Raw genomic sequence first — 20,479 nt, 5'->3', positions numbered from 1 at the left:
AGCGATCGCTGCCCGCCGATCCGGCGGGTAGTGTGGACGTACCCTAAAACCTCTAAGAAAAGCTCTAGGGGCAGGCAAGCAGGCTACGCTGCCCAAGGAAGCAGGGAAGAGCTCAGGTTGCTGCTGGCAAATGGGGATCCATGGGGGTGGCTCCAGCCCTCGGGTTGCTCACCCCAGCTCTGGTCCTGTCTCCTGCAGCTCTTGCCTAGGCACAGCTGCAGGGACGTGCTGGGTAGGGATTGCTCCTGTGGGCCTGACCCCTGCTGGTGGGAGGGGTGGGCTCTGCTCTGGGTCAGGCATGGAGGGGGTAGGGGGGCTTTGGCTGTCCCAGCAGGAGGGGAGGGGGCTCTGCCCCAGGGCACATTCAGAGTGTCCTGTAGGGGTGATGTCTCAGGGCCTGTCTAGAATCTGTCGCGGTCTGGTAGCACCCAGGCCTGCCCAGAGTGGGGGGCAGGATGGCAGTGGCTGGGAGGGTGGATGGCTTAGCCCCCTAGTTGGCACTGGTCAGCCTCCTGGCTCTTCTGCCCCTGGGGGGCTCTGCTCTGGTGCCAATGGGTGTTTTAATAGTGGGTGCCAGGCTGGCATGAGCTGGGTCCCCTCCCCCATTGCTGTTATCTGCCCCTAGGCACAACCCTCCTGGGCAAATGTCTCCATGAACTAATGGCAGCCTACTGCGTGCTGCTGTCAGCACTGGCCCCAGCCCCCTGAGGTGTGCTGGCAGGGGGCATCGCCCCTCTGCCACACACTGATTGGGTGTGGGCTGCACCGGACAGACATAAGAACATAAGAAAGGCCGTACCGGGTCAGACCAAAGGTCCATCTAGCCCAGTATCTGTCTACCGACAGTGGCCAATGCCAGGTGCCCCAGAGGGAGTGAACCTAACAGGCAATGATCAAGTGATCTCTCTCCTGCCATCCATCAGACAGGCAGGAGTTGCCCACAGCCTGTTTCAGTCCCACTGCTGCTGGAGGGTGACAGACCAACAGGCCAGGTCATAGACCATTGTCGGGACTGTGTCTATCAGTCCAGGCTCAGCACCCCCCTGTCCAGCTGTCTTGTGCCCTGTGTCCATCCCTCCCTGGGCTCTGAGCAGGGCAGGCTGCTGGCTCCACACCCTGCCCCACAGGGTCTGGCTGTGATGTGACCCCTGCAAGAATCGGGGCCTGTTGTGCTGGTGCAAAGGGGTGTCACTGTGCTGTTGCTGGGGCTCTGCAGGGAGCCTGGCCTGGTACCACACCTTGCTGGGGCCAGGCCTGGTGCTAGCTGCTGCGGGGGAAGCCCTGCTGTGGTCCCAGGGGAGTACCTGGAGGGAGTGTCAGCCCGTCAGTTGCCCATTCCTCAGGCCAGGAGTAAGATTACGGCCTGGCTCATTCTCGCTGGTTGAAAGTAATGCTGGATGTTCTCTCTCACAAACACCTCTAATCCTCATATGATAAAGTCATTGCGGAGAAACTAAATGGATTCTTTTCTTCAGTCTTCACGGCTGAGGATGTTAGGGAGATTCCCAAACCTGAGCCGGCTTTTGTAGGTGACAAATCTGAGGAACTGTCACAGATTGAAGTGTCATTAGAGGAGGTTTTGGAATTAATTGATAAACTCAACATTAACAAGTCACCGGGACCAGATGGCATTCACCCAAGAGTTCTGAAAGAACTCAAATGTGAAGTTGCGGAACTATTAACTAAGGTTTGTAACCTGTCCTTTAAATCGGCTTCGGTACCCAATGACTGGAAGTTAGCTAATGTAACGCCAATATTTAAAAAGGGCTCTAGAGGTGATCCCGGCAATTACAGACCGATAAGTCTAACGTCGGTACCGGGCAAATTAGTCGAAACAATAGTTAAAAATAAAATTGTCAGATACATAGAAAAACACAAACTGTTGAGCAATAGTCAACGTGGTTTCTGTAAAGGGAAATCGTGTCTTACTAATCTATTAGAGTTCTTTGAAGGGGTCAACAAACATGTGGACAAGGGGGATCCAGTGGACATAGTGTACTTAGATTTCCAGAAAGCCTTTGACAAGGTCCCTCACCAAAGGCTCTTATGTAAATTAAGCTGTCATGGGATAAAAGGGAAGGTCCTTTCATGGATTGAGAACTGGTTAAAAGACAGGGAACAAAGGGTAGGAATTAATGGTAAATTCTCAGAAGGGAGAGGGGTAACTAGTGGTGTTCCCCAAGGGTCAGTCCTAGGACCAATCCTATTCAATTTATTCATACATGATCTGACGAAAGGGGTAAACAGTGAGGTGGCAAAGTTTGCAGATGATACTAAACTGCTCAAGATAGTTAAGACCAAAGCAGATTGTGAAGAACTTCAAAAAGGTCTCACAAAACTAAGTGATTGGGCAACAAAATGGCAAATGAAATTTAATGTGGATAAATGTAAAGTAATGCATATTGGAAAAAATAACCCCAACTATACATACAATATGATGGGGGCTAATTTAGCTACAGTGAGTCAGGAAAAAGATCTTGGAGTCATCATGGCTAGTTCTCTGAAGATGTCCACGCAGTGTGCAGAGGCGGTCAAAAAAGCAAACAGGATGTTAGGAATCATTAAAAAGGGGATAGAGAATAAAACTGAGAATATAGTATTGCCCTTATATAAATCCATGGTACGCCCACATCTCGAATACTGTGTACAGATGTGGTCTCCTCACCTCAAAAAAGATATTCTAGCACTAGAAAAGGTTCAGAAAAGAGCAACTAAAATGATTAGGGGTTTGGAGAGGGTCCCATACGAGGAAAGATTAAAGAGGCTAGGACTCTTCAGCTTGGAAAAGAGAAGACTAAGGGGGGACATGATAGAGGTATATAAAATCATGAGTGATGTTGAGAAAGTGGATAAGGAAAAGTTATTTACTTATTCCCATAATACAAGAACTAGGGGTCACCAAGTGAAATTAATAGACAGCAGGTTTAAAACAAATAAAAGGAAGTTCTTCACGCAGCGCACAGTCAACTTGTGGAACTCCTTGCCTGAGGAGGTTGTGAAGGCTAGGACTATAACAATGTATAAAAGGGAACTGGATAAATTCATGGTGACTAAGTCCATAAATGGCTATTAGCCAGGATGGGTAAGAATGGTGTCCCTAGCCTCTGTTTGGCAGAGGATGGAGATGGATGGCAGGAGAGAGATCACTTGATCATTGCCTGTTAGGTTCACTCCCTCTGGGGCACCTGCCATTGGCCACTGTTGGTAGACAGATACTGGGCTAGATGGACCTTTGGTCTGACCCAGTACGGCCATTCTTATGTTATGTTCTCTCTTAAATCCTCCAGAGCCTGGGGCCTAGATTTCTTGTGGCAGTGAGTTCCACAGGCTAACTGTCACTGGGTAAAAGCATATTTCCTGTCAGTGTTTTGTTGCCTTTTGATTACATGGCCTGTACCTTGGTTCTTATGTTCTGCAATTTACCAGCCTGGCCCCGCTGGTGAATGTGGGTCCCTCTCTCCTGCTGCACTGCACTGAATGATCCCAATTGTCTCCTTTGGGAGACACCCCACTGAAGGGCACCATAGGGAGCCTGCTCCAGTGATATCAGTAAGGGCATCACTGACCCCCCCGTCCTGGCTTGGACGCTGCAGCCTTGGGGGCAACCCCATGGATACAGGGAGACCAGAGAGCATGAGGCCAGCAGGCTGAGGAGTTGAATCTACCCCTCTAAGCTCTGATGAGCCACCCCCCAAGCCTGTGTCCCCCACCAAACAGGCTGGGCCGGTCCCTGCCCTTGCCCCTAAGAATCACAGTCAAGCTGTGGGGCATGGTCTTTGCAGCGGGGCAGGTCTCTAGCCTCAGGTCCAGTGTGGGCAGTTGGGTGAATTCTCTCCATTCTGGGACCAGAGGCTGCCAGGATGTAGCACCTGCTTGAGCTGCAAACAGGCTGTGTGGAAACTGCTCAGTATGTTCACGGTTTCCAAGCCGGAAGTGCCCATTGTGATCGTCGAGTCTGACCCCCTGCATAGCTCAGGCTGGAGACGCCCAAGGATAATCCCTGCAGCAGAGCTAGAACGACATCCCAGCTTTGTTTAAAAAGGGCCAGAGCTGGAGAACTGGCCCAGGGGTTAATCACTCTCCCGGGTAGGAACGTGCGCCTTGGTTCCAGTCTGAATGTGTCTAGCTTCAGCTTCCAGCCAAGAGCATCAGGAAGGGCCGTGCCATGCCCATGGGCCGGCAATGCTAGTGGAACTCTCAGGGCCGCGTGCAGCGGGCGGTGCCAGAGAGCTGGCCCTGGCCGAGGCACTGGTCCATGCTCACCAGCTAGGCAGAGTCCCGTGCTAGTGTCTGGGGAGACACATGGGGAAAAAGTATCCCGGATGATACTGCCAGCAGGGTGGGGGCACTCCCCTCAGGCAGCGCTGGCTGCAGTGCCCCAGGGGGGTGCTGTGCTGTGCTGCAGAGGGGATGCTGGGCCCAGGGTGGTCCTAGGGGCCCTGCAGTGGCTCCAGGGGTAGACAATGCACAGCTGGGAGTGATTCAGGGCCTGTGTGCTCAGGAAGGGCCCAGGCCTGGGGAAATGCAGGTGTGCACAGCTGAGAGGCTGAGTCTGCAGAACCCTCATAAACTCTGCCAGATTCTGCCAAGCTGGGGCTCCCCCCCGCTTTGGAGTATGGCTCAGTCCTCCATTAGGCCCTGATGGCTTCCCTGGGCACGGTGCAGGAGGCCAGCCCTGGCAGGTTGTTCCATGGGCAGGGGTCTCCACTCCTCACCTGGGCCAGGGGACAGGGTTTGGGGAACAGTGATGCTCTGAGGCAGTTCTTGTGCCCAGCACCCACCCACTGTGCCCAGCTGAGCTGCCTGGCTCGGTCAGTGCCGTGCCTGCTGCCAGGGAGCAGCAAGACTCTCCAGGCCCCCTGCATTTCCTGCACAAACCTCACCCCTGGCTTTTTTGGAAGGCTCCTTTTCTGTCTTGGGAACCCCCTGCCGAATCGCCTCCCAGGCCGCTCCCTGACCTCTGGCCCTCCCCGCCTGGCTCCAGCAGAAAAGCTCCTGCAGGCTTCTAAACACGTTCCCTTTCCCTAGATTTCTCTCTGGCACGGTTCTCTGCTTACACTTGCTTGGGCAAGTCGCTTGCAGCCTCCAGCCCTCGCCCATCTACAGTGCTGGCCTGCGAGTGCCAGGCGGTGGAACTAGCGCAGGCCTGCTGTCCTCGACCTCGGAGAATTGGGGTCCTGTCCTCGGCTCCCGGGCTCCTGCTGCCACTGACTTCACAGCTGCTCCGTCTATGCTGCTGCACATCCATCCAGCTTCAGTGCGGCTCTCGCACTGTCCTGGCCTCCATGGCCCCCCAAGCCGGCTCTGCAGTGAGACCGTCTGCCCCAGCCAGCTCACACGCTGACTCAGGCCAAGCTGAGGCCAGCCCCATGCTAATGATGCAGCCCAGTCCTTGGAGCAGAAACACACTGTTCCCTGGGAGCAGGCCAGCCTGCAATGCCCTGGCCTTGGGCTGCGGTCAGTGGCTCCCAGTGCTGCCATGAAAAACTTACTGCAGGGGCCTGCGCAGGGGGGCTTTCGCCGGCTGTCAGAGCTGCTCACCCTGGGCGGTGCGAGGGGCTCAGTAAGGGGGCTCGAGGGGACCAGTGGGGAGCACTGGCACTGGGGGGAGCTGAGTGTGAGGGATCCTGTGGGGGGGGGCTGGGCACGAGGGGACCAGTGGGGGGTGTTGGTGCTATGTGGGGAGCTGGGTGCGTGATCACGTTTTGAGCAGTGCACAATTTCTGGGTGGGGTATCTCAGGTGGGAGAGGCTGTGATTATCCGTGGGTCTGAGGGACAAGCTCCCCCAGGGGGCCTGGAACAATGTGTACAGTGGGGTGCTGAGAGCCATCGAACCAAACTGTAACAGAACCCACGTCAAGCCAGGGGTGCGCAGCCCTCAGCCCCCCTGGACTCCCCCCAAGGGGACGGGGAAGGTCCTGCTGGGTCCCTGCAGTGTGGGGCAGACCCTGCCCACAGCCAGGATCCTGCGGCTGGAAGCTCATGCCAAGCAGGGCTCAGGGATCTAGGCTGCGTGGCCCCCTGCCAGCCCCAGCGTGACTGTGCCGCAGCACGGCCTGTTCTCTTCTGAGAACCCTATCAGCATGGCTGGCACTGCCAGCCCGTCAACTGCGCCCCCAGCTCCCCCTACCCCCCACTGCCCTGTGCCACCTGCCAGCCTGTCACCTGCTCCCCCAGCTCCCCCCTACCCCCACTGCCCTTTGCCACCTGCCAGCCTGTCACCTGCTCCCCCAGCTCCCCCCTACCTCCCACTGCTCTGTGCCTCCTGCCAGCCTGTCAACTGCTCCCCCAGCTCCCCCTACCCCCCACTGCCCTGTGCCTCCTGCCAGCCTGTCACCTGCTCCCCTGGCTCCCCCCTACGCCCACTGCCCTGTGCCTCCTGCCAGCCTGTCAACTGCTCCCCCAGCTCCCCCCTACCCCCCACTGCCCTGTGCCACCTGCCAGCCTGTCACCTGCTCCCCCGGCTCCCCCTACCCCCACTGCTCTGTGCCTCCTGCCAGCCTGTCACCTACTCCCCCGGCTCCCCCCTACCCCCACTGCCCTGTGCCACCTGCCAGCCTGTCACCTGCTCCCCCGGCTCCCCCCTACCCCCCACTGCCCTGTGCCACCTGCCACCCTGTCAACTGCGCCCCCAGCTCCTCCCTACCCCCCCCCCACTGCCCTGTGCCTCCTGCCAGCCTGTCACCTGCTCCCCCAGCTCCCCCCTACCCCCACCACTGCCCTGTGCCTCCTGCCAGCCTGTCACCCACACCCCGGCTCCCCCCTACCCCCCACTGCCCTGTGCCTCCTGCCAGCCCGTCACCTGCTCCCCCAGCTCCCCCTACCCCCACTGCCCTGTGCCTCCTGCCAGCCTGTCACCTGCTCCCCCAGCTCCCCCCTACCCCCCACTGCCCTGTGCCTCCTGCCAGCCTGTCACCTGCTCCCCCAGCTCCCCCTACCCCCCACTGCCCTGTGCCTCCTGCCAGCCTGTCACCTGCTCCCCCGGCTCCCCCCTACCCCTCACTGCCCTGTGCCACCTGCCAGCCTGTCACCTGCTCCCCCAGCTCCCCCTACCCCCCACTGCCCTGTGCCTCCTGCCAGCCTGTCACCTGCTCCCCCAGCTCCCCCTACCCTCCACTGCCCTGTGCCACCTGCCAGCCTGTCACCTGCTCCCCCAGCTCCCCCCTACCCCCCACTGCCCTGTGCCTCCTGCCAGCCCGTCACCCACACCCCGGCTCCCCCCTATCCCCCCACTGCCCTGTGCCTCCTGCCAGCCCCAAACCTCCCCACTTTACACTACCCTGTGCCCCCCACTCGTCCCCCAGGCCTTGGCCCCCCCCAGTTCAGCCCTCCAGTGCCACAGGATATAAACCCCAGTGCACCCCTGGCCCCTCTGCTCCCCACCTTGCCCTACACTATCCTCTGCTCCCCCTCCCAGCCCCGGTGCTTTCCCCTCTGCACCCAAGGGGGCTCGGCCTGGCCCATTCCAGCTGGCCAGAGAAGGGGCGCAGGTCAGCACCCTGGGCCGGGCTCAGGGTTTGTGGGGGGCGTGGGGGTGGGGTTGCTCCATGGCCAGGCCCTGGAGTTCCTGTAACTCGGCACAGGGTGTCCCTGCCTGCGGGAGCAAACACCTGGGACAGACAGTGGGGGCGGAGAAACGGGGGGTGGCGGGCGTGGGACAAGGCCTGGGAAGCGGCCAGGCGGCAACAGGAAAGTCCTTCACTTCCCGCAGGAAAAGCAGGAGAAAGCCAGGCTGCCCTCACCCCGCAGAGCGGCAGGCCCCACACCCAGGGCACCAGCTGTTGGAGTAATGTACCCCAGCGTCATGGGCTCCGTGCCACCAGCACCCGGCTTCCCCCCCAGCACCATGGGCTCCGTGCCACCCGCACCAGCACCCGACTGCCCCCCAGCACCATGGGCTCCGTGCCACCAGCACCCGACTGCCCCCCCCCCAGCACTATGGGCTCCGTGCCACCAGCACCCGACTGCCCCCCCCAGCACCATGGGCTCCGTGCCACCAGCACCCGACTGCCCCCCAGCACCATGGGCTCCGTGCCACCAGCACCAGCACCCGGCTCCCCCCCAGCACCATGGGCTCCGTGCCACCTACACCAGCACCCGGCTCCCCCCCAGCACCATGGGCTCCGTGCCACCCGCACCAGCATCTGGCTCCCCCCCAGCACCATGGGCTCCGTGCCACCCGCACCAGCACCCGACTGCCCCCCCAGCACCATGGGCTCCGTGCCACCAGCACCCGACTGCCCCCCCCAGCACCATGGGCTCCGTGCCACCTGCACCAGCACCCGGCTTCCCCCCCAGCACCATGGGCTCCGTGCCACCCGCACCAGCACCCGACTGCCCCCCAGCACCATGGGCTCCGTGCCACCAGCACCCGACTGCCCCCCCTCAGCACCATGGGCTCCGTGCCACCCGCACCAGCACCCGGCTCCCCCCCAGCACCATGGGCTCCGTGCCACCTGCACCAGCACCCGACTGCCCCCCAGCACCATCGGCTCCGTGCCACCTGCACCAGCACCCGGCTTCCCCCCCCAGCACCATGGGCTCCGTGCCACCAGCACCCGACTGCCCCCCCCAGCACCATGGGCTCCGTGCCACCTGCACCAGCACCCGGCTCCCCCCCAGCACCATGGGCTCCGTGCCACCCGCACCAGCATCCGGCTCCCCCCCAGCACCATGGGCTCCGTGCCACCCGCACCAGCACCCGACTGCCTCCCCCAGCGTCATGGGCTCTGTGCCACCAGCACCCGACTGCCCCCCCCAGCACCATGGGCTCCGTGCCACCAGCACCCGACTGCCCCCCCCAGCACCATGGGCTCCATGCCACCCGCACCAGCATCCGGCTCCCCCCCCAGCACCATGGGCTCCGTGCCACCTGCACCAGAACCCGGCTCCCCCCCCAGCACCATGGGCTCCGTGCCACCTGCACCAGCGCCCGGCTCCCCCCCAGCACCATGGGCTCCGTGCCACCTGCACCAGCACCCGGCTCCCCCCCAGCACCATGGGCTCCGTGCCACCTGCACCAGCACCCGGCTCCCCCCCCAGCACCATGGGCTCCGTGCCACCTGCACCAGCACCCGACTGCCCCCCCAGCACCATGGGCTCCGTGCCACCTGCACCAGCCCCCGGCTCCCCCCCAGCACCATGGGCTCCGTGCCACCTGCACCAGCGCCCGGCTCTCCCCCAGCACCATGGGCTCTGTGCCACCTGCACCAGCACCCGGCTTCCCCCCCCAGCACCATGGGCTCCGTGCCACCTGCACCAGCACCCGGCTTCCCCCCCCCGCACCATGGGCTCCGTGCCACCTGCACCAGCACCCGACTGCCCCCCCAGCACCATGGGCTCTGTGCCACCTGCACCAGCACCCGGCTCCCCCCCCAGCACCATGGGCTCCGTGCCACCGGCACCAGCACCCGGCTCCCCCCCAGCACTATGGGCTCCGTGCCACCGGCACCAGCACCCGGCTCCCCCCCAGCACTATGGGCACCGTGCCACCGGCACCAGCACCCGGCTCCCCCCCAGCACCATGGGCTCCGTGCCACCCGCACCAGCACCCGACTGCCCCCCAGCACCATGGGCTCCGTGCCACCCGCACCAGCGCCCGGCTCCCCCCCAGCACCATGGGCTCCGTGCCACCAGCACCCGACTGCCCCCCCCCAGCACCATGGGCTCCGTGCCACCCGCACCAGCACCCGGCTCCCCCCCAGCACCATGGGCTCCGTGCCACCCGCACCAGCACCCGGCTCCCCCCCAGCACCATGGGCTCCGTGCCACCCGCACCAGCACCCGGCTCCCCCCCAGCACCATGGGCTCCGTGCCACCGGCACCAGCACCCGGCTCCCCCCCAGCACCATGGGCTCTGTGCCACCTGCACCAGCGCCCGGCTCCCCCCCCAGCACCATGGGCTCCGTGCCACTGGCACCAGCACCCGGCTCCCCCCCAGCACCATGGGCTCTGTGCCACCAGTACCAGCACCCGGCTCCCCCCTCAGCACCATGGGCTCCGTGCCACTGGCACCAGCACCCGGCTCTCCCCCAGCACCATGGGCTCTGTGCCACCAGTACCAGCACCCGGCTCCCCCCCAGCACCATGGGCTCCGTGCCACCTGCACCAGCACCCGGCTCCCCCCCAGCACCATGGGCTCCGTGCCACCCGCACCAGCACCCGGCTCCCCGCTCCCGAGCCATGGGCTCCATGCCACCTGCACCAGCACCCGGCTCCCCGCCCCCGAGCCATGGGCTCTGTGCCACCGGCACCAGCACCCCCTTGCTGTGCAGTCCGGAAGTGCCCGGCTCCCTGTACCCCCCAGGCCAGACACAAGCTGCTGGGAAAGTCACTGACCTCGGCAAGGTCGGGCTGCACAGAGAGCAGGGGCCGTGGCCAGGCGGGCTGGGATAAAGGCAGCGAGGAGGAGGGAGCCCTCGCAGCCAGTGCCTCGCCCCTGGATCAGGAGCCACAGCCTGAGCAGAGCCTGCAAGGATCATGTGGTGAGTGTGTGCCCGGGGCCCAGCCCCCTGGGCCCTGCTGCTGCTCGCAGGGGGGGCACCGAGGGGAATGGCGGCAGCCCCAGTGCCATGCCAGGGGAGCTGGCTGCTCCTACACGACAGTGCTGGGAGGAAGCTCACCACTGCTCCAGGCTGGCCCGGTGGTGCCCAGAGCCCTCAGTGCTGTGAGCGTGGGGCTGAGGGCCCAGCTCCTTAGGCAGAGATTTCAGTGTCCTGCGTCCTACCAGAGGGAAAAAGGGGTCGGCTCGCTGCTCATGGCGGCTCCTTTCCCTGCAGGACGCCCATGCTGCTGGTCGCCAGCCTGCTATGGGGGGCCCTCGCCTCCCCCGACACCGGCCTCAACGAAGTCCAGCTCGGCAAAGGTAGGAGGCAGGGTGCCCTCGGGCAGGGAGGGGGGCGCCCGGCAGAGGGCTGGGGCAGGGAGGGGGGTGCCTGGCAGGGGGCTGGGGGCCGGGTGCCCTCGGGCAGGGAGGGGGCGCCCGGCAGGGGGCTGGGGGCCGGGTGCCATCAGGCAGGGAGGGGGGTGCCCGGCAGGGGGCTGGGGGCAGGGTGCCATTGGGAAGGGAGGGGGGTGCCCGGCTGGGGGCCGTGTGCCCTCGGGCAGGGAGGGGGGCGCCCGGCAGGGGGCTGGGGGCAGGGTGCCATAGGGAGGGGGGTGCCCGGCAGGGGGCTGGGGGCAGGGTGCCATTGGGAAGGGAGGGGGGTGCCTGGCAGGGGGCAGGGGGCAGGGAGGGGGGCGCCCGGCAGGGGGCTGGGGGCAGGGTGCCATTGGGAGGGGGGCGCCCGGCAGGGGGCTGGGGGCAGGGGGCAGGGAGGGGGGTGCCCGGCAGGGGGCTGGGGGCAGGGTGCCATTGGGAGGGGGTGCCAGGCAGGGAGCAAGGGTGGCACTGCCGCTCGCCAGCAGGAGCTTCGCTAAGGGTTCTCTCTGTGCCGCAGGCCAGAGCTGCCCGGTACCCAGGTGGATCGAGCACGGGCAGGTGGAGCACCTGGCCCGTTACCGGTGCGACCCCTACTACCAGCTGCGCAGCCGCGGTGACGGTGAGATATGCCCACAACAGGCAGAAGTGCCCTCCCGGGGGCTCGCCCCCCAGGGGCTACGCACAGGCCCCTCCCCTGCCCCCGAGGGGATACACACGGGGCCTTACCCCTCACCCCGGAGGAATACACCTTGGGACCTGTCCCCCTGCCCCCATGGGGGATACGCACAGGGCTCTGCCCCCCCGTTGGGGATACACATGGGGCCCTCCCCATCCCATCCCAGGGGATACACATGGGGCCCGGCCCCCCTCCCATGGGGCATACATCTGGCCCTCCCCAAGGGGCTATGCCTGGGGCCCTGCCCCCCGCTGGCACAGGCACAGAGGCCTGTGTGCCCTGCCCGGGGGCGGCTGGCACTGACTCTGCGTTTCCGGCCCCCAGGCCTGTACCAATGTAGCCAGCAGCACGTGTGGGTGAACGAAGCAGCTGGAGAGGTGCTGCCCATCTGTGAGCCAGGTGAGCGGGAGGTGGGGGCAGGGCAGAGCACTGGGGTGCTCTCTGCAAGGCGGGGGCAGGGGGCACCTGCTCTCCCATTGCTCCCCATGCCCTTGCAATGGTGCTAGGGCTGCCCGCGGGCAGCGTTCCCTGAGGTGGAGCTTCCGCAGAGTGAGGCCGAGGCCACGGCCCCTCCGGCAGCCCCGTCGCTGGGTGCTGCTCCCTGGATGGTGGCACCAGGCCCCGGCCGGCCCAGGGCTGGGTCGGGTCATGGAACTAGGTGGGGCTGGGAAGGAGATGGCTTGTCACTGTGGGTGGAGGGGAGCAGCGCTCTGCAGGGCCAGGGGCAGGCTCACACTGGGTCTCTGCCCTCTGCAGTGTGTGGGAAGCCCAAGAACCCGGCCAGACAGGTGCAGCGCATCATTGGGGGCATGATGGCAGCCAAGGACAGCTTCCCTTGGCAGGGCCGGCTGCTGAGCCGCCACAACCACACCGCGGGGGCCACACTCATCAGCGACCAGTGGCTGCTGACGACCGGCAGGAACCTCTACCTGGGCCACAGCGAGAACAGCACGCTGGAAGAAATCGCCCCCACCCTGCGGCTCTTTCTGGGCCGGGAGACGCCCGCCGGGGCTGTCGAGCGCATTGTCCTGCACCCTGAGTTCCCAGGGGCTGTGGACCTGGCCCTGCTCAAGCTCAAGCACAAGGTGCCCGTTGGGGAGGCCGTGATGCCCATCTGCCTGGCCCAGCAGGACTATGCAAAGGTGGGGCGGGTGGGCTTTGTCTCTGGCTGGGGCTGGAACGTCCTCCTGGAGCACCCAAAGCACCTCAAGTACGTCCTGCTGCCCGTGGCCGACAGCAGCAGCTGCCAGGCCTACTACCAGGCGCACCCCTGGCAGCCACTGGTGAACAACCACACCTTCTGCGTTGGCCTGAGCGAGCTGCATGAGTCCACCTGCCTCGGGGACGCCGGCAGCGCCTTTGCCATCCACGACCCCGAGGACGACACCTGGTACGCGGCCGGGATCCTCAGCTTTGACCGCAGCTGCCTGGCTGCCAAGTACGGCGTCTATGTGCGGGTGCTCAGTGTCTTGGACTGGATCAAGGAGACCATGGCTGCACACTGAACCCAGGCTGGACGCAGCCCTGAGCAATAAAACCCTCTCCTCACACCCGCCCATGTCTCCTCTGTTCAGCAGTTGCCGAGGGGACCCTGGGCACCCGGGCATTCAGCACCCGCCTCCTCCCAGCCTGCAGCAGGACACGGGGCTGGAAGCACCTGCCCTTGCTCCGCTCTCTGCCCTGCCCTTCCCCTCCCTCCCAGTGCTGAGTGCCAGACTGCAAGCCCCCGGCGCCTGTGGGTGCCGCCAGGGCGAGAGGCAGGCTGTGCCCTTCTGGGGAGTCCATCTGTCCCTACCCCCAGCACTCCGAGGCCTGGCCCCCGACACTGACCCAGACTCCTTCCAAAGCCTCACGGTGAAACGCGTAGCAAGCACCTGCTATTTCAGCAGGGCAAGAGCCCGCTGCATGGGCGCCTCACACATCAGCACCCCTGGCAGGAGGGGGGCAATGGGACCTCCTCCTGGGGCTGCCCTGGGATCCCCCCCACTTAACTCTGGGAGCCGGTGCTGAGGGTGCAGCTCACTGCCTGGCCTGAGGTCAGCAGGGCTCATGCTGGAGCCCTGGGGCTGGGCTGACTGACACGTAGTGAAAACTGGCTCTGAGACTGGACACAGGCTGCGGCCTGTGCTGGGGAGGGGGAAGCCGCTGTGGGGCCAGGCCGAGTACTAACTCTCTCCAGGGTGTTCTGTAGGGCCCATTGCATCAGAGCAAAAAGGCTGAAGGGGGGTGGGGTGGGAGAACCCTGAGGGAGACACGGGGGCCACTGCTGCTGGGCTGGGACTGGCCCAGGCTGCAGGCTCAGCTGGAGGAGCCCAGGGGCGGCTCTAGGCATTTTGCCGCCCCAAGCACGGCAGACAGGCTGCCTTCGGCGGTGCGCCTGTGGGAGGTCCCTGGTGTGACAGAGCGATTCTGGCGGGACCCAACTGAGAGTGCCAAATCAGGACCAATTGCTCAAATAGGGCAGTCACAGCCCTAGGCTGGGGTTTTTCCACCTCTAAGGCCAACCAAACCAGCCAGACAAAAAGGACTTTGGTCTCACCCCTCTGGCTAACCACAAGTCACACAAGCAATTTCCTTAGACACTCCAGTCTCCCAGCATCACCACCAGTGCACTCGTCCTGGGGATGAATGGTTATGAAAACCAACACCCCAATAAAAGAAAAAGGTTCTCTCGATCCCAAAGGACCAAGCCCCAGACCCAGGTCAATATACACATCAGATCTTACCCACAAATCACGCTGTTGCCAATCCTTTAGAATCTAAAATCTAAAGGTTTATTTACAAAGGGAAAAAGGTAGAGATGAGAGCTAGAATTGGTTAAATGGAATCAATTACATACAGTAATGGCAAAGTCCTTAGTTCAGGCTTGCAGCAGTGATGGAGTAAACTGCAGGTTCAAATTGAGTCTCTGGAATACATCCCCCACTGGGATGGGTCATTCAGTCCCTTGTGTAAAGCTTCAGTTTGTAGCAAAGTCCCTCCAGAGGTCAGAAGCAGGATTGAAGACCAGATGGAGATGATGCATCAGCCTTATATAGACTTTTCCAGGTGTAAGAATCCCTTTGTCCTCACGGTGGAAACTTACAGCAAAAATGGAGTTTGCAGTCACATGGACAAGTTTCTGCATACTTTGCTGAGTCACAAGGCGTGTCTGCCTTCTCTCCATGGGTCAATTGTGTAGCTGATGGCCCTTAATGGGCCATCAAGCCAGCTATGCAGGGCTGACATCAGCTTGTCTGGGACACTTCCCAGAGGCAGAGCATAATACAAAATACAGACAGTACAGAGCCAATACTTATAACTTCAACTACAAAATGATACACAGACATACAGACAGCATAATCATAACCAGCAACCCAGAACCTGGTCTTAGACACCTTATATGACCCCCTTTACTTAGGATTTGGTGCCACCACAGGACCTTGGTTGCAACCCATGTTCTATATGGTTCCCATTTATATCAATAACGTCACACCTGGTCCCGCGGCTTCGGCGGACCCTCCGCAGGCAAGGCCGAAGGCAGCCTGTCTGCCACCCTCGTGGCGCCCGCAGAGCACCCCCCGCGGCTCCCCGCCCCAAGCTTGGCGCGCTGGGGCCTGGAGCCAGCCCTGCTCGTGGCGCCCGCAGAGCGCCCCCCGCGGCTCCCCGCCCCAAGCTTGGCGTGCTGGGCCTGGAGCCGGCCCTGCTCGTGGCGCCCGCAGAGCGCCCCCCGCGGCTCCCTGCCCCAAGCTTGGCATGCTGGGGCCTGGAGCCGGCCCTGCTCGTGGCGACTGGCAGAGCACCCCCCGCGGCTCCCCGCCCCAAGCTTGGCGCGCTGGGGCCTGGAGCCGGCCCTGCTCGTGGCGCCCGCAGAGCGCCCCCCGCGGCTCCCCGCCCCAAGCTTGGCGTGCTGGGGCCTGGAGCCGGCCCTGCTCGTGGCGCCCGCAGAGCGCCCCCCGCGGCTCCCCGCCCCAAGCTTGGCGTGCTGGGGCCTGGAGCCGGCCCTGCTCGTGGCGCCCGCAGAGCACCCCCCGCGGCTCCCCGCCCCAAGCTTGGCATGCTGGGGCCTGGAGCCGGCCCTGCTCGTGGCGCCCGCAGAGCACCCCCCGCGGCTCCCCGCCCCAAGCTTGGCATGCTGGGGCCTGGAGCCGGCCCTGCTCGTGGCGCCCGCAGAGCACCCCCCGCGGCTCCCCGCCCCAAGCTTGGCGCGCTGGGGCCTGGAGCCGGCCCTGCTCGTGGCGCCCGCAGAGCACCCCCCGCGGCTCCCCGCCCCAAGCTTGGCGTGCTGGGGCCTGGAGCCGGCCCTGCTCGTGGCGACTGGCAGAGCGCCCCCAGTGGCTCGCCGCCCCAAGCTTGGTGTGCTGGGGCCTGGAGCCGGCCCTGCTCGTGGCGCCCGCAGAGCGCCCCCCGCGGCTCCCCGCCCCAAGCTTGGTGTGCTGGGGCCTGGAGCCGGCCCTGCTCGTGGCGCCCGCAGAGCGCCCCCCGCGGCTCCCCGCCCCAAGCTTGGCGTGCTGGGGCCTGGAGCCGGCCCTGCTCGTGGCGACTGGCAGAGCGCCCCCCGCGGCTCCCCGCCCCAAGCTTGGCGCGCTGGGGCCTGGAGCCGGCCCTGCTCGTGGCGCCCGCAGAGCACCCCCCGCGGCTCCCCGCCCCAAGCTTGGCGTGCTGGGGTCTAGAGCCAGCCCTGCTCATGGCGACCGGCAGAGCGCCCCCCCCGGCTCCCCGCCCCAAGCTTGGCGTGCTGGGGCCTGGAGCCGGCCCTGCTCATGGCGACTGGCAGAGCGCCCCCCGCGGCTCCCCGCCCCAAGCTTGGTGTGCTGGGGTCTAGAGCTGGCCCTGGAGGAGCCTTTACAGCAGGCCCTACTGCTCCAGGAGGCAGAGCGGGGGGAGGCTGGGCAGCAGCTCGGGCTGAGGGCCTGGCAGGTGCAGACACTGGCGGGGATGGTACAGGAGAGAGGGAGAGAGGAACTGGGTGCTGGAGGAAAGTACAGGCCAGGTCCTCTCGGCTGGGTGCGGTGCCATCGTCACTCTGGGCAGGCTGGAGCAGGGTTGAGACTGGCCCCGCTGTGCTGCCGCCAGGGCCGGCCCTGCTGACCTGCTGCAGGACACGAGTATTGTTGCTACAGGGCGGCGTTGTCTAGTGCTTTGTCTGCCCTACTTTGCAGTGTCCCTTGCGCTGAGACTCCTTCCGCCTCCCCTTGGGAGACTCTCAGCCTGGGACGGCTCAGTGCCAGGGAGTTCTTTGCATGAATTTGCTCTTCCCATTACATCTTGTTACACCTCCTGTCCCAGCCTCAGTAACTCCTCTCTCCCGCTCTGTGTAGAACCCTCCTTCTCCTTGGAGAAAGATGCTTTCTCCCATTTCCTGGGGAGTCCGTTAGTCAAGCCCCATGGATTTAGCATTGCTAGTCTTTCCCTCCAATCAGCCCCTCCAGCCCCCTGCTCAGCAGTTTGCGGCTCTCCCGCCTGGGAGGGGAATGCGAAGCCTGGGCTTGTCTGGCTTAGGAAGGAGACGAATGAGAGGGACACTAAAGCGATGACTGGGCTGGAGAAGGGAGACCAAGAGCTCTGGGGTTTACTCCAACCTGTGTTAGAAATAGGAGGCAAGTTATCCCACATCTCCGATTGTGGGGGCAGGGGTGATGGAGCAGGGCACCAGGCCCTGTCCCCTCTGTGGCTTCCCCCTGCCCCCCCTTTCCCCTCGGCCCTGCCCCGTGACCAAGCCAGAGCCGAGACAGGGAGCCCCACAGGCTCGAGAGCAGCTCCTGGCCCCTGTATCCCCAGGGCAGACTGAGGGTCCATGGCTCTCTACAGCTGCCTGGGTCACCTGCAGGCTCTTCAGCCCCCAAGGCACCGCCCCCTGGACAGGCCAGAGCCGGGTCGGGGTAAGAGCTGCAGGGAGCTGCAGACCCTCCACCTGCCTTGGGCGGGGGCCTGGTGGGCAGGGACATGGGCTGGGGGCTGCTCTCGCCCCCCCGTCTCCAGGCAGGTGGAGGGTCCATGGCTCCCCACAGCTGCCCAGGCTCGGCTCCACCTTCCAGCCTGTCTGGGGAACATGGCCTTGTGGGGAGAGGAGGGGCAGGGGATATGGCTTCTTGGCACCCCCTGTTCCAGCACCGCTGGGATCTTACACCTTCCTCTGGAGCGTCTGGGGCTGGCCACTGTCAGAGCCAGGAGAGCAAGTAGGTGGGCTGCCTTGGGTCTGACTCAGCCCGGCCATTGCTGTGTTCCCCAGGCGGAAGCTCTGCAGTGGGGCAGAGTGACAGACAGACCCAGAGGGAGCAGCTCTGGGAACAAGAGTCCCTGGCTCCGGTGAAGCTCCTTGTTCAGTGCTGGGGGAAAGTGGCTCCTTCTGTGGTTCTGTACCACAGCCACTTCCCTCCTTCTGTGGAGGGACAGTTCCCTGGGACCGAAGGGCTAGGGGCTGAACGCAGGACCTGGGTCGGGGCTCCCCTCTCCTCTGTCTGCCTGGGGTCTCTGCTGCCCCAGCACTGGGCCCCATCCCAAAAGCTGCACCCTGAGCATACAGGGAGGTGCCAGAATGCAGGGGTCAGTATCCTGGGGGGGTGTCACAGTGTAACCCACTGGGGTTCTGTCCCACCTAGCGGCACCGAGACCACTTAGAGAGAGTCAATGAGTGCTCTACGGCCAGTTGGCTTTTAGCTCACGCTGTAGAGGCGCGTGCACTAAGCTCCAGAGGTCCCTGGTTTGATCCTGCCTGCCGACGACCGGGGTCTGTCGGTGTTACAACAGCATGGATGGACGGCTGGGGAGTCACAGCACACAGGAGGACAGTGTCTTGGGGGAGTCACGGCATGCAAAGGGGCAGTATCCTGGGAGGCTGTGGAGGTCACAGCATGCAGGAAGCAGTATTCTGGGGAGGCCTGGAGGGGTCACAGCATGTGGGGGGGCCTCTAACACAGGGGTGGGCGAACTATGGCCTGTGAGCCATTTTAAACTGGCCTGTGAGCTCCCGCTGGGGAGCAGGGTCTGGGGCTTGCCCTGCTATAGCTGGAGTGCTGGGTCTGGGATGCACAATGCGGCTTGGCCCTGCTCTGGTCGGGGTGCTGCACCACGTGGCTCCCGGAAGATGCCGCATGGCCCTGCTCTGTCTCCTACACGCTTCAATGGCCCCCTCCAGTGCTCCAATGGGATCTGCAGGGGCGGTGCCTGCGGAAGGGGCAGTGTGCACAACTACCTGGCTGCGCCTCCGTGTAGGAGACAGAGTAGGGACATGCTGCTGCTTCCGGGAGCTGAGGTAAGTGCTGATCGGAGCCTGCACCCCGAGCCTCTCCCCAAGCCCCAACCCCCTGCCCCAGCCCTGATCCCCTTCCTGCTGTCCAAACCCCTCAATCCCAGCTCGGAGCACCCTCCTGCACCCAGGGCTGCCCAGACGGGGGGCAAGTGGAGCAATTTGCCCCAGGCCCCACAGGGGCCCCCACAAGAACATAGTATTCTATAGTATTGCAACTTTTTTTATGGAAGGGGCCCCCGAAATTGCTTTGCCCCAGGCCCCCTGAATCCTCTGGGCAGCCCTGCCTGCACCCCAAATTCCTCATTCCCAGCCCCACCCCAGAGCCCGCATCCCCAGCTGGAACCAGCATTCCTGATCCTGCTCCCACCCTCCAAACCCCTCAGTCCCAGCCCAGAGCACCCTCCTACACCCCAAACTCCTCACCCCCAGCCAGAGTCCTCACCCCCTCCTGCATCCCAACCCCAATTTTGTGAGCATCTATAGCCTGCCATACAATTTCTATTCCCTGATGCGGCCCTTGGACCAAAATGTTTGCCCACCCAGCTCTAACACCTTATTATGGAGGGATTTTGGATACATGTCCTTGCACTCAGTATTTTCAAAATTGCAGCAAATTTGTAGTTCAGCTTTCACTGTGTCTGCTTCCAACTGATTTTGCTCATCTCACCGTATGGAATTCATTAATGAAAATACTTTCAGTATATGCACTGGTACATACATTGGAAAATAGGTAAAAACGTATTTCCCCCCCAGATTCTTTAAGTTTCTGCTTCCACGTGGATTTGTCATTTTGAAAATGGTGTAGTATTTCTCTTTAACACTCGTGCAGTCTTGAAATTCAGGAGACTAAATGACTTTTTTGATTGTTCAAAATTCTTCGTATCATTTGCCCATGTCAATAAAGATATAAATGTTGCATGATTCAACAGCTTCTGCAAATTCTTCTGAAGAACACTCTTTTGCTAATGATAAGACAGTTTCTTGTGCACATTATTTTCCTTGAGGTTGTATCTGAGCTTGCTGATAAAAAGGCAGAAAATCTGTTTCACACTTTTTTCATTCATTTTCACTGATATTCTTCAGTTTGGAGTTCACAGGGTAACCATAAAATTGGGGGGGGACATCATGGAGGGGGGTTGGTGCCCTGGAGGCGGGGGCACAGCACGGGGGGGGGTCGGTGCCCTGGGGGTGGGGGCACAGCACGGGGGGGGGGTCGGTTCCCGGGAGGTGGGGGCACAGCACGGGGGGGTCAGTATCTGGGGTGGGGGCACAGCACGGGGGGGGTCAGTATCCGGGGGGGGCACAGCACGGGGGGGGTCAGTATCCAGGGTCGGGGGCACAGCACGGGGTGGGTCGGTGCCCTGGAGGCGGGGGCACAGCACGGGGGGGGTCAGTATCCGGGGGGGGGCACAGCACGGGGGGGGTTGGTATCTGGCCAGGGCACAGCACGGGGGGGTCGGTGCCCTGGAGGCGGGGGCACAGCACGGGGGGGGTCAGTATCCGGGGGGGGCACAGCACGGGGGGGGTCGGTATCCAGGGGGGGCACAGCATGGGGGGGTCAGTATCCGGGGGGGGGCACAGCACGGGGGGGGTCAGTATCCGAGGGGGGGCACAGCACGGGGGGGGTTGGTATCTGGCCAGGGCACAGCA

At 63.3% G+C, this 20,479-nt stretch overlaps 1 protein-coding gene across 1 annotated transcript; it reads left to right on the top strand.

Moving 5' to 3' along the window:
* Window positions 1–10,351: 10,351 nt before the first annotated feature.
* LOC123349379 (haptoglobin-like) lies at window positions 10,352–13,151 on the top strand. The gene is made up of 5 exons (XM_044987390.1): window positions 10,352–10,485; window positions 10,780–10,865; window positions 11,440–11,541; window positions 11,923–11,997; window positions 12,355–13,151. Exons 1-5 carry the CDS (start codon window positions 10,481–10,483, stop codon window positions 13,101–13,103), a joined length of 1,017 nt encoding a protein of 338 aa, XP_044843325.1. The 5' UTR covers window positions 10,352–10,480; the 3' UTR covers window positions 13,104–13,151.
* The last annotated feature ends 7,328 nt before the right edge of the window (window positions 13,152–20,479 follow it).

This window comes from Mauremys mutica, chromosome 14 (genome assembly GCF_020497125.1).
Source record: "Mauremys mutica isolate MM-2020 ecotype Southern chromosome 14, ASM2049712v1, whole genome shotgun sequence".
In the NCBI taxonomy this organism is placed as follows: domain Eukaryota; kingdom Metazoa; phylum Chordata; order Testudines; family Geoemydidae; genus Mauremys; species Mauremys mutica.
This window is presented reverse-complemented; position numbering and strand designations above follow the sequence as displayed.

Coding starts and splice junctions, on each gene's coding strand:
- LOC123349379 (XM_044987390.1), top strand. Junction 10,866..11,439: donor CGAAGTCCAGCTCGGCAAAG/GTAGGAGGCAGG, acceptor TCTGTGCCGCAG/GCCAGAGCTGCCCGGTACCC. Junction 11,542..11,922: donor GCTGCGCAGCCGCGGTGACG/GTGAGATATGCC, acceptor TCCGGCCCCCAG/GCCTGTACCAATGTAGCCAG.